The sequence below is a fragment of the Petromyzon marinus genome, chromosome 29 (assembly GCF_048934315.1).
Source record: "Petromyzon marinus isolate PM22_M1 ecotype Great Lakes invasive population chromosome 29, UKy_Petmar_22M1.pri1.0, whole genome shotgun sequence".
NCBI lineage: Eukaryota > Metazoa > Chordata > Hyperoartia > Petromyzontiformes > Petromyzontidae > Petromyzon > Petromyzon marinus.
In genome coordinates, this window is record NC_133695.1 from 6,672,432 (window position 1) to 6,684,280 (window position 11,849).

The following is an 11,849-nucleotide window of genomic DNA, read 5'->3' on the forward strand; positions in this document are numbered from 1 at the left end:
GTGTCGTTAACACCCGCAACCACCCGATCAACAGGGCATTGAATACCAAAACCAAATCAAATAACAAGAGAATTGAAACTGCTCAAGTAATAAAAAAAATCAAAATACCGTACATTGCGGGAGAAACTGATAAACTAGCCAGATGTTTGGAAAACAAAACATCCGAGTCAGATTTGGCACGGTACATAAAATGCATAATGTAATATCTGGTACAAAAGATGTATTACCGAAGCTATCAACAGAAGGTGTGTACAGGATTAACTGCACGTGTGGTAAATGTTATGTTGGGCAAACAGGACACTCAATTGAAGTTTTGTGCAAAACTAGCTACTACTTGCCAACATTAATTAGATAATCTATCGAAATTGAAATAAATCAAAATAACTTTAACCGTTCGGATAGCTACCGTCTTAGTGCTGCGTAGAAGCGAATCATCAAAGAATGCATTATTTAAATGCATGCATTCAAAGGGCAGCGTACTTCAATAAGGATTACCGTTGGTAGGGCTATTTTAATCAACACAATAGACAGGAAGGACAAGTTCAAAGGGCTCGCATAATGCACATGCATAATGTACGCAGACTCAGTAACCCCCCCCCCCCCCCATCATCGTGCAAGAGCGCAGAAGGGTGGTCAACACATCTACGCCTCTTTATAAGGAACGAAACAGTAAGATTTCTCCATAAATCTGGCTGTCTCCTGATGAAGCTAATTGTGATTACTGGCGAAACGTCGTACTCAGTTTGTAAATGTTGTGGTTTGGCTCTCCAACACACCGGTGTGCTGTACTAGTGACGAATTGGCCACGTTCTGTTTACGTGACAACCCTTACTATAGTTGGCTGTGTCGGGTGGTGGCAGATTTTAACAACACATTTATATATTTACGTGATCTAACCCAAAAACCTCTATTATGGATGTATTTATTAAAACATTGTAATTGAAATAGAACAATAAAACATAGAACAATTGTTAAGTTAAATAAAGTTATAATAATAAAAAAGAAAACAATTGCAATAAGGGGACTTTTCAAATCGCAAAAAAATCGCAGCCTTTGCGATTTGCGAATCGCATTATTTCAAATTGCGATTTAGATTTGAAATCGATTAATCGTTCAGCCCGTGTGTTGTCACTGTGAGGAGGTTCGTGAAAGACGCTGCTGGAGAGTTGGAAGCAGTCGCCCTCCAGCACCAACGGAGGGAGGGCAGAGGAGCGACGCTCACAATGAGCGCAACGGCGGGCGGCTAAAAACGCAGTTGGTTCATCTACCAGCCATCTCAGTCAACCCACGGGACCTGGGTGTGCTCCGTGACCTCCTGCCAGAGGGCTTTTGACACTTCACGTGGCCTCAACGTGCACCTGGCCTGGCACAAGCGCCATGGTTGAGGACACCGCCACTGAGTTAACGGCGGTTGTCAGTGATCTCTGTAATGCTGCACTGCCCTCTGCTGACAAATACTTGCATTTGATAATCTACAATTATCATATACGGGGTGTATTCGTGTGCTCCGAAGGGCCATTGCCCAAAATATCTTCGATTGCATAGTTTTCCTTTTAATGGCCAGTTTTTTTTTAATTGACGAATGCGTTGTTAGTTTTATTTAATTGTGCATGTGCACCGCTGCCAACGCAGCAACATCACCAAACTGAATGATATAAAATCTGTTAAATAAGTGGCGGTATTGGTCAGTTATTGCAATGAGTCTCACAAACCTGTACTGACGAATCCCAAATGAGACTTCCTAAATAAGTCAATCAGCGTGATCGTGAAGACTAAGTCAGAGAATACGCGGCCCATACGCTTCGTTCAACCTATTCGTCTCTTCATATATATTTTTAAAAAATCACATCTCATCAGTCAAGCGGCCTTCTGTGATTCAGTGCATATTTTCTTAAGCATTTGGTTAATAATACAAACTGAGCACCGGTTTCGACACTCAATATCTCAGCATTGCTTATTTATTTTGTTCCTTATATTCTTCACTCAACACAATTTACAAGAATCTGCTTTTTTGTCACTCGGCCCATTTCATCAGCCAGGATCCATCCACTGCTGAAGGTCTCCCGATGACAAAATAATCTCTCAGGGTCCAGCAATGTAACAATCCATCAAGCATCCTGCACCCAGAGCCAATAGCCCCTGCTCCATCTACGTGGTAGAGGGCCCCTCGGGCGTCTTCACTCCTTTGGCTGCCACTCCTAAGTTAGTCTCGACCATCGGCAACCATCCCTTCCAGTGATGTGTCATACCCAGGCCAAGTTAATTTTGTTCACGAAGACAATGGAGAAAAATAGGAAAAGTGGGCAAAGAAGCACGATGGAGAGATGCATGCTTGCGATTAAACAGCCAGTGAACCCACAGATCGGATAACACATACAAGTTCAGAGACATCAGGAAGTAACTTACGTAGTTTTTATTCATTTCACGTTAATATACTCAAATGCATCGCCAACATTCAACAGTGTGTGGGAAAAGCCTTCAGACATGTTAAGTTTAATGCACATTTAAACAAATGACTTTGGGGGTGGGGGGGGGCAAGGAATAAAAAAAAACGCTTCAGTAGGCATTCCAGAGGTCACTCACATTAACTAAGTGACAATCACTCTCTAATGTGCTGTCGGGTTGTACCGCGTATTGTCTCGGCAACGATGTCCAACTCCTTGCTCCACGTGCTGGGAGCTCCTCTCGGAAACGGAATTGGTTTCACTCCACGAACACTAAAACACATCGGAGAGCTACACGGCACGACCGCGAAAAACCTACGCAGGAGCGCTCGCCACGGCGCTGCACATCCCCAGTGGCTGGAGTCCCTGGGTATAGTCTAGTGGCCACCACTCAGCACCAGTATTCACCACTCCTGCCAACAGGTCTCAAGCTTAAGAGATTGGTCAGTCACGACAATGGCTTAAATTCTTGCCAAATGTTGCCCAGGTGGATGGTAGACTGGGGTCAGCGGCACGTGACTCATAGCAGCCACAGCCCATAATAGTGAGAGGTATGCTGGATGCGGTGATGAATGTTGATATATTGTGTGGGTCACCAATCTGGACTTGCATGATATTTATCGCCGGTCACCACACAAAACTTAAAATCCCTCACTTATCCCAATTGAAATGAATGTCTACTCTATAATAGAAGTCTGCCGCTCTGAAAAATAGTGTACCAGCCAATTGGTAGTCCTAACCATAATGGTTGTGCTAATAAACACGCAAACTAACCCACCAACTGCCATGCCCTGAGCGCCAAACACAAATATAATTGGCTGTGGCAGTATTTTTATGAGTTACGGTGATTTTAACAAAAGCGCCAGGACTTTTTTTATTTAATATTTCCATCTCTTTATATTATACTATTATAATTTTATTCCGCTCTGTATGACCCATCATTGTTTGGCAAAAGCAGAATGCAAGAATGCTTTTCCCAAAATGGAGGCGTGGGCACAGGTAACTCGGGATAGTGGTGTGAGGTCACATACCCCGGTCTCACAAAATTGACAATCTATTCACACCAGCAGGCAATGTAGTGTCCACAAAGGCTGCATCCCCCTCGCCTTGTCCCCCGCTCTTCCTGCTCCCCCGCCCCCCACAACAACTTCGTGATCAACATCAATACGTGACGACACGGGTGTACGGGGGATGTGACGGTGTTAGTAGTGAGTTACACGCGCCTTGTGCTCTCGCCCGCGGTCTCCCCGCACTGTGTTGTTTTATAACTCGCGCTGCTGTTGCTTAATAGCGGGCGACCGGGGCGATTGCGTGCATGAAAAACGTGCAGCTCTCCTTCGCGAAACCTCGCCCACCTTGCATGCTCCACTAGTGTCATCTGTTAGACCCTCCTCCATACATCCCTCCAACTCAGCTCAACGTGTTCCACCTCAATACGTTCCAGCTAATTCCTCTGCCTAAACACGTTTCATCTCCTAAATCCACCTCGGGACGTTAAACATCCTTCGCCTACCTCAACGTGTTCCATCCTTTTCAGGCACTTCCAACACGTTCCACATCCCTTTATTACGATGCGTTCCACTCAATCGCTGCACCTTACCACGCTCCATGGTGACACACGCATCTCGTCACGTGGCACAACTTCACGCACGACACCAAATCCACCTTCTCCCATCGCTACCGCTCACCCTCCATCGTTCATCGACCTCCCCTCCCGGCTCCCCCACCATCTCCGTGGCTCCCCTCACCTCCTGCCTCTCCCACCTCACAGACCCCCTTCGCCGTTGGCGCGTCACGGCTACAGGAGGCGACGCACGGCGAGGAGTGAGTCGGCGCAGACCTTGAGCAGGGCACACAGCTGGGTGCTCCCCTCCACCGAGGCGGTGTGCTGCAGCTCACGCGATGCCCACGCCATCTTGCACACGAGCACCGCCTCGGCCTCCTCCACGCCCCGTCGGGCGACCGTCCGCGACACGGCGCCACCGCTGCCGGCGCCGGAGCCGTCACGCCCACCCGGGCGGGACAGGGAGAGGCCGGTTGACTGGGTTGGGGGTGGGGTGAGGGTGGGAGTGGGGTCAGAGTGGGGTTGGGATGGGATGAGAAGCATACGCGCGTAAATTACATAATCAAACACGCGTTTGCGTGCAAGCAAGCATACTAGCTCACACATGCACACGTGAACACAAACACATGATCAGGGCCGAGATGGATTTGTGATATCACAGGAGATGGTCTTCATCCAAAAGTGGATTACTCATGGCTAATGATGATGGTTGAAATGTCCAACAATAAAAACAAAGTTCGGCAATGTACACAGTGTCTGATAAGCACCGTGTGATTTTAACATTCGCCCATGCCAATACATGCATTTAACATAAAATCACATTGCATTATATTATCTATGAATTTAAAATAAATCCTTGGGTCAGAAGCCAATTATCCATTGATTATCGTATATCTACCCTAGTTGCTTGTGAGTACGTGGGTGAGTGAGCTCACCGATGTGAGGCCCGACAAGGTGCTGGAGAGAGTGGTCAGGGGGGCTGTGGCCCCCACAGGACCTCCCCCTTGCCCAGCCGAGAGGCCAGGGCGTACGTCCGGCACGGCGAGCCCTGCCGGTTCGGCACGGGGCCCCGCGGGACGGGCCCCGCGCTCCTCTGCGCCGTCAACGCCGGCGTCCCCCTCCGTTTCTGTCGTTGCCGCCGCTGCCGCCGCCGCCACCTTAATGCGGCGCTCGCGCACCTGGGACAACGCGGCCTGAGGATTCAGGGCTGCGCGGCAAGCAGGAGCATGTGGGCACGTACAGACACACGCGGACGGTCACGTAAACACCCAGAGGTGGAGGGACACACAAGCACACCATTGAGAGGTTGGCTACTGAAGATGTGTTGGTTTCTTCACGAAAATTCGATTCTCATGATAAATGCATTGAACTACGCACAATATGTTCTACATATTTGTACCATTATAGATACTAAATGCCCCACAAAGGCAAAATAAATCGATACGTAATTCAAATCATCACCCCGAGTAATTAATCATTAAGAGGCATTCGTCAACACCTTATCACCATCGTCACTGAAGCCTGAGGTAGAGTACCTGGGTTGTCTTTATCGACGTCCGAGTCCAACTCCATGCATGCAACGCAGTAGTTCTTCCGCTGCCGGTCCTGCAGCAGGATCGTCTGATATGGGGCAAGGGGGGGCAGGGGAAGTAAAACAGACACCAGCACAGCAAATTAAAAAGTCGCTGCACCTACACCGACAGTTGCAGCCACTACCACCAATACCACACCATCAAAGTGCTCTTTCCATCGTGTTCTACACATTTAACAATCATCAAACAAGTGAGGTGCGTAACAATTTGATATGCATTTTTTGCAGAGAAGATTCTGATGAAGTGGCTGTCGGAAGGACTGGAAGCTTGAGGAAAATCCCCTAGGTAAAAAAACACAAATGGAACGCCGGTCGCGCATCGCCCAACCAACTGCAACTGCCTCTGCTCACCCCACACTCATCGCAGCTCTCGCCCAGCATCTTGTATCCCTTGAGGAGGTATTCGCCCATGATCTTGCTGATCTTGTCCTGCCGCTCGCGCCGAGCAGTCATCACCTTCATCTCCGCCTCGCTCGGAGGTTCCCAAGGTCCCTCGGCCAGCTCCGCTGCACAGGCACAGCGTGCACGCTTAGAAATTACAGTCACCCGCTCACAATTAGCATCTCATTATAGGAGGGCTCCTTGAGATGCAATCCCTGTAAAAACTAGATTTAGGTATTGCAGTCGCACATGCTGTATACGTATGCAACGTATCTGTGTATATAGTTATACTAGTTTATGTATTTGTGATTGTATATAATGATTTGTTTGCGATAAGAGAGCCCTTTACGCAGAGTCGAGTCGTCAGTTCACACGCGTTAAGCGACTCACATCTCATCTCAAACATTTGAAAGGGCACACCGAGTAGCGGCTGTCTCTCTCCACACAGGTGATTCAGCACCTGGCCTCCAAGCGGGCATTAGTCTAGCAGTCGAGAGCCACGGTTCCTTTGTGTCATCCACATTGAGTTATTTTGCGAGTAGTTTTAGAATGGCATTTTTTTTGGACCAATGACTCCACATCTGTACGAGCAATGTGGGTTATTAGACCATACGTCTCCACGCTGGTCGGTGCGCATTTGTAAAGGGGGTGAACACAGACGGGGAAACATAGAAGTACCGTGCAACAAATGGATGTTGCGCACTGCAGCCCACGACGCATTGTAATAACCCCTCTAAAAATAATACACATTTATAACGCGCACAATATTTAACAGACATAAACGACCGTGACTCTCTGAGGCGTGGAGCGAAGCGCAGTTGTCGTTCGAATGCCGGGCGGGGGGCAGATGCTACGGGGGGACTTTAAATGTCACTTAAAAGTCGGTGTAGATTGAACGTTGCTGTGAATTTGCCGCGTGATGATGATGATGATGGCGTTCCAGGTTAGACCTCGATTGGCTTGCGACTTCTGCCAAGACCGCACCCACTTCTGGCGATTTGACCAAAGGCACACAACTTGGGTAAATCGTGCAGAGGAGCATATAGGCGTGCACCCACAGTGTACAATAACGCCAGAAACAAATAATTTATCTACATGCATTGCATTCGACACATTACGCCTGTAAATTACGCATTTCGGTTACACAAATGTTGCATTTATAGACAGCGTGCGTTTGTTTATTATTTAATTGCGTTTGGTCTCGCTTAGCAACGCTCTCAGGCCCGAAGGCGCGCGGGCCGAAGCCTCGGTCCCGCCTGGTTCCCGCCCTGGGTCACCCCTCACTTCCCACGGCCACCGCCTCTAGTCGAGCCCGGAGTGGAGGCGCGGTCAGACCGGGCCTCGCAAGTATGCGACGTATTAAATGCATTTAACGCGAAATCAAAAAAACTATTTTGGTTTCATTTCATTTTTTTAAACCCCACAAAGCGAACGAACATTCTTCAGACGCCGTACCGGAGTTCACCGCCATCTCGAGCCGTGGAATCTTCGCCGCGGAGGAGCTAATGGCGAGTTTGAAATGAAGCGACCAAGCGTTGTCGGGATGACGCGAGGTGGGGGGGGGCTTACGGAGGCTCGCGAGGCTGAACCGTCAAAATAAAACGCGATTCGATTTTTCTACTCCCCCCCCCTCCCCCGACGGTTATGGGGCATCGGTGGTGTTGGTTGAACCAATGGGGGGAGGGGTCCAGGCGGCTTGTGCTGATGAGCTACTGAATGTCGAAACCTGTGCAGAGTTTGCTTTGCGTTGATGAATCGATCTTATAAAATTAGTCATTGGTTGTTTTCGGTAAAGTCACGTATGTAGAAATACAATAAAATTACGTACGTGACTTTACCGAAAAAAAAACAGTGAGTAATTTAATGCAGTCACGAAAGCTTTAATTACCTTATCGATCTTATAAATCCTGATTTTGCTGATGAGACACTGAATACAGTGTAACAAAAAATGTGTTCCTGGGTAGTGTGTTATTTTCTAATTGCTTATGCCTCAAAAGTACAGAAAATGGCTGTTTATTCCCCACAAACTTTGCTTTTGTGAGCAGGACAGTGATATTTTGAAATGTACCTATTTTCAATGAGAAAACGTGGTGTGCATTTGCGTCATTCCTTCACGTAAAGTCCTGGTCACAAAAGCAAAGTTTGTGGGGAATAAACATCCATTTTCTATACTTTTGAGGCATAAACAATTAGAAAATAACACTTACTATCCAAGAACAAAAATCGTGTTACATAGTGATATCAAAGCTGGTCTGGAATTTACTTGTGTTAATGAAGCGTTCCTATAACGCCTGATTCTGCTGATGAGACACTGAATCTCGAAACCAGTCCAGAATTTGCTGTACGTTGATAAACCGATCTTATAAAGCCTGTTCCTACTGATGAGACACTGGATTTCAAAGCTGGTCAAGGGTTTACTTGTGTTAATGAAGCGTTCCTATAACGCCTGATTCTGCTGATGAGACACTGGATCTCAAAGCTGGTCTAGAGTTTACTTGTGTTAATGAACCAATCCCGTAAATCTTGATTCTGCTAATGAGACACTGGATATCAAAGCTGGTCTAGAGTTTACTTGTGTTAATGAACCAATCCCGTAAATCTTTATTCTGCTGGTGAGACACTGGATCTCAAAGATGGTCTAGAGTTTACTTGTGTTAATGAACCAATCCCGTAAATCTTGATTCTGCTGGTGAGACACTGGATCTCAAAGCTGGTCTAGAGTTTACTTGTGTTAATGAACCAATCCCGTAAATCTTGATTCTGCTGATGAGACACTGGACCTCAAAGCTGGTCTAGAATTTACTTGTGTTAATAAGCCAATCCCGTAAATCTTGATTCTGCTAATGAGACACTGGATATCAAAGCTGGTCTAGAGTTTACTTGTGTTAATGAACCAATCCCGTAAATCTTTATTCTGCTGGTGAGACACTGGATCTCAAAGATGGTCTAGAGTTTACTTGTGTTAATGAACCAATCCCGTAAATCTTGATTCTGCTGATGAGACACTGGATCTCAAAGCTGGTCTAGAGTTTACTTGTGTTAATGAGCCAATCCCGTAAATCTTGATTCTGCTGATGAGACACTGGATCTCAAAGCTGGTCTAGAGTTTACTTGTGTTAATGAACCAATCCCGTAAATCTTGATTCTGCTGATGAGACACTGGACCTCAAAGCTGGTCTAGAATTTACTTGTGTTAATGAACCAATCCCGTAAATCTTGATTCTGCTGGTGAGACACTGGATCTCAAAGCTGGTCTAGAGTTTACTTGTGTTAATGAACCAATCCCGTAAATCTTGATTCTGCTGGTGAGACACGGAATATCGGAACCGGTCCAGAATTATGCACTTCGAGAAGGTCGTGTGAACAAAATCTTGTACCTATTATGACAGACATGTATGTGCGGAAGGCGTATACGTGTTACAGTCCGCTTATCTATTTAGTTACGGTAATCGACAACTTACTTCTTTAAAAAAAATATTCCGATGTTGCTGTATACTTCAAGAGCAACAGTTACAGCTTCGCGTTGAGGTGAAAGTCAGATGATTGCATCGGGGTGTGGCAGAGCGGTGCATCGCTGTTGTGATGGTGCCTCCTCTTTCGTATTTGTGAATGGGGCACTGAGTTGTTACACGTCCCATGGTTCTGTTCTGTGTGTTATGTATGTTGAACTTCTTTCGCACCGTGCGTAGCCAACCGTGCTGATCGGAGGTTCTGGCTGGTGACCACAGTCTCCGCACACTGCCCGGAGACTTTTCAATTCTCAAATTCGTGCATCATAACCGCATCATCTGTTGCAGCTGCTACCACCATAATTTGTGTGCTAATCCGGTGCAGGAGTCGTGGCCCCGTGAGCTTCACGGCGGTAGATGGACACCCTGGGACGTTCTCCGTCGTAGGCTCTGTCACGAGGAGGCGTTTGTGACTTCTTGTAAACTCCATTCGGCTTTGCAAGCAGCACAAGGAGCATCGCCTTCAGGAGCTGTGAAGTTGCATCGCTTGAGTCAAACAGGGGACGTTCATTGCGCGATTTTACGCGGCTGCGGCGGCGGTGGTGAGGGACGTCATTGATATCCTCCCGGTAGACGGGGAGATGCTCGTTTCTCACCATTCGGGCAAAGCCGTCCTTAGGGCACGGTGAATCGAGGCGACCGCCTTGGGCCCCGCGCTTTCAGGGGGAGGGGGGCACGCTGTTCGACGTCACGGTGTCAGATGTAATACTTCAGGTTTAGTTTGAAGGCGTCGGGGGGCTGACCGTGTGGTTTCCTCCGGGCCCTGTACCTCCCCCCCTCCTAAGGTCGGCCTTGTCAGCAGGTTCATCCACTGCTGGATGAAGGCCTGCGCAGGCGGTCTCCATCACAGATCACACGACACAACAGTGATCCGCCCAGCGCATCCCTCGGCGTGCGCTCTCCTGAGCGCGTTTCATCCGTGTGGCTGCCACTCCGTTACTCGTCTCGACGAACCTGCGCGCATCTCCTTCGTGAATGGGAAATTACAGAAAATTAAAGACACAAGCCACAGTGGTGCGATTGTGGGGCCATGCGTCACCCAAGGACAAATTCCATCCGTGCGCATGGCAATGTATTAGGTAGCTAGCCGCCAATGTCGGGATCTGCTAACCACGACGAGAGGGCTTCGTGAGTTATCATAGTTCGTGTAGTTTTGCTATTCCCTCTCCACTGGGTGGGCCCGTCTGTAAAGTGTCTCATCACACGACTAATGCCATCACTTCGGCGCCATGCGCTAGAAGATTAAAGGAGCGCAGACCGCAATGGGTTTACTGTGTGGTCCATAATTTGGGTTGCATGGCCACAATCGCACCACCGTGGCTTGCCTTTTACGTATCTCGAGGTACAGTTTCTCTACGGGCATTTATCTCTTTAAGTATCGTTGCGCCTCTGTATATGAGTCTCTATGTATCACCGTGTTATCACAAATGGGTTTACCATATTTATGGTCCGAAGTTTGAGGTGCGTGGCCACAAGTCCGCAGTGTGGCTGAACAAATGCCCTGCAGCACGCGTGTAGAGACAGCAGGTGGCGGGAGATCACTTAGAGACCCGGTTCAAGGTCGCAGTACATACGGTACGCGCTTTTAAAGCAAAGGTAATCGGACAACCAACTTATCTGAGCAATGCCATCCCAGCCATAATCACCATCACGACATCCACGCTCAATTTGGTATGGAGCTGCTGCTGCTGCTGGGTGTGAGATCCTCGCAGTTTTAGGACATCAGAACGGAGTCGTTCATCTGTAGCTCCCGCGGTGGTCTTGAACAGTCTCTGCTAACTAAAGAACCGCTCAGCCGTGACAATCAGTGCTCTTGAGATCAAACCAAAAATGTGTTTATCTTCTGTTTAGTTGAACTTAGTGTCACGTTCCCAGTGCCGTCCACGCTTCCGTATCAGTTATATATATATTGTTTTGTCTGAGTATGGCGCATTATACATCTTTGGATTGGATTGCGAAGGATTGCGAAGCATTGAGAGCATCGAAGACACGACGAGGGGGATGCTTTCTGCTGCTACTGCGTTGGCGTTGGTGCACAAGCACAGCCAACAGAGTTACGCAGCACGTTCATCAGTGACAACACCGTGCGCTTTCTGCTGCGTGGCCTTAAAGCGAAAACATATTTCAGAGGTAAAGTTTCGATCAAATGGCCCTTCTTCATCGCACGCGAATGAAGAATTAATGAGGTTATGAAACTGGCGGTGGATTAGAAAACGTATGCGAGTTGGGGACATCTTGTTGAGTGTTAAGAAACATACAGTTAAGTGGGCACGGGTAGGGCGCGTTTGAAGTTATGATGATGATGATGAAGAAGAAGCTTGACCCAATTTATCATTCGGCCTTAATATTTGCATTGAACT

The 11,849-nt window shown here is 47.7% G+C and overlaps 1 protein-coding gene across 1 annotated transcript; it reads right to left on the reverse strand.

The window, feature by feature from the left end:
• Positions 1-2,398: 2,398 nt before the first annotated feature.
• On the reverse strand, positions 2,399-7,570 carry ZNRD2 (zinc ribbon domain containing 2). Its single transcript, XM_032962820.2, has 5 exons — positions 7,436-7,570; positions 5,951-6,105; positions 5,544-5,628; positions 4,944-5,215; positions 2,399-4,485 (listed from the first exon to the last, which is right to left on the reverse strand). Exons 1-5 carry the CDS (start codon positions 7,449-7,451, stop codon positions 4,243-4,245), a joined length of 771 nt encoding a protein of 256 aa, XP_032818711.1. The 5' UTR covers positions 7,452-7,570; the 3' UTR covers positions 2,399-4,242.
• Between the last annotated feature and the right edge of the window lie 4,279 nt (positions 7,571-11,849).

Coding starts and splice junctions, on each gene's coding strand:
- ZNRD2 (XM_032962820.2), bottom strand. Junction 5,629..5,950: donor AGAGCTGCGATGAGTGTGGG/GTGAGCAGAGGC, acceptor GCCCCATATCAG/ACGATCCTGCTGCAGGACCG. Junction 5,216..5,543: donor CGTCGATAAAGACAACCCAG/GTACTCTACCTC, acceptor CTTGCCGCGCAG/CCCTGAATCCTCAGGCCGCG.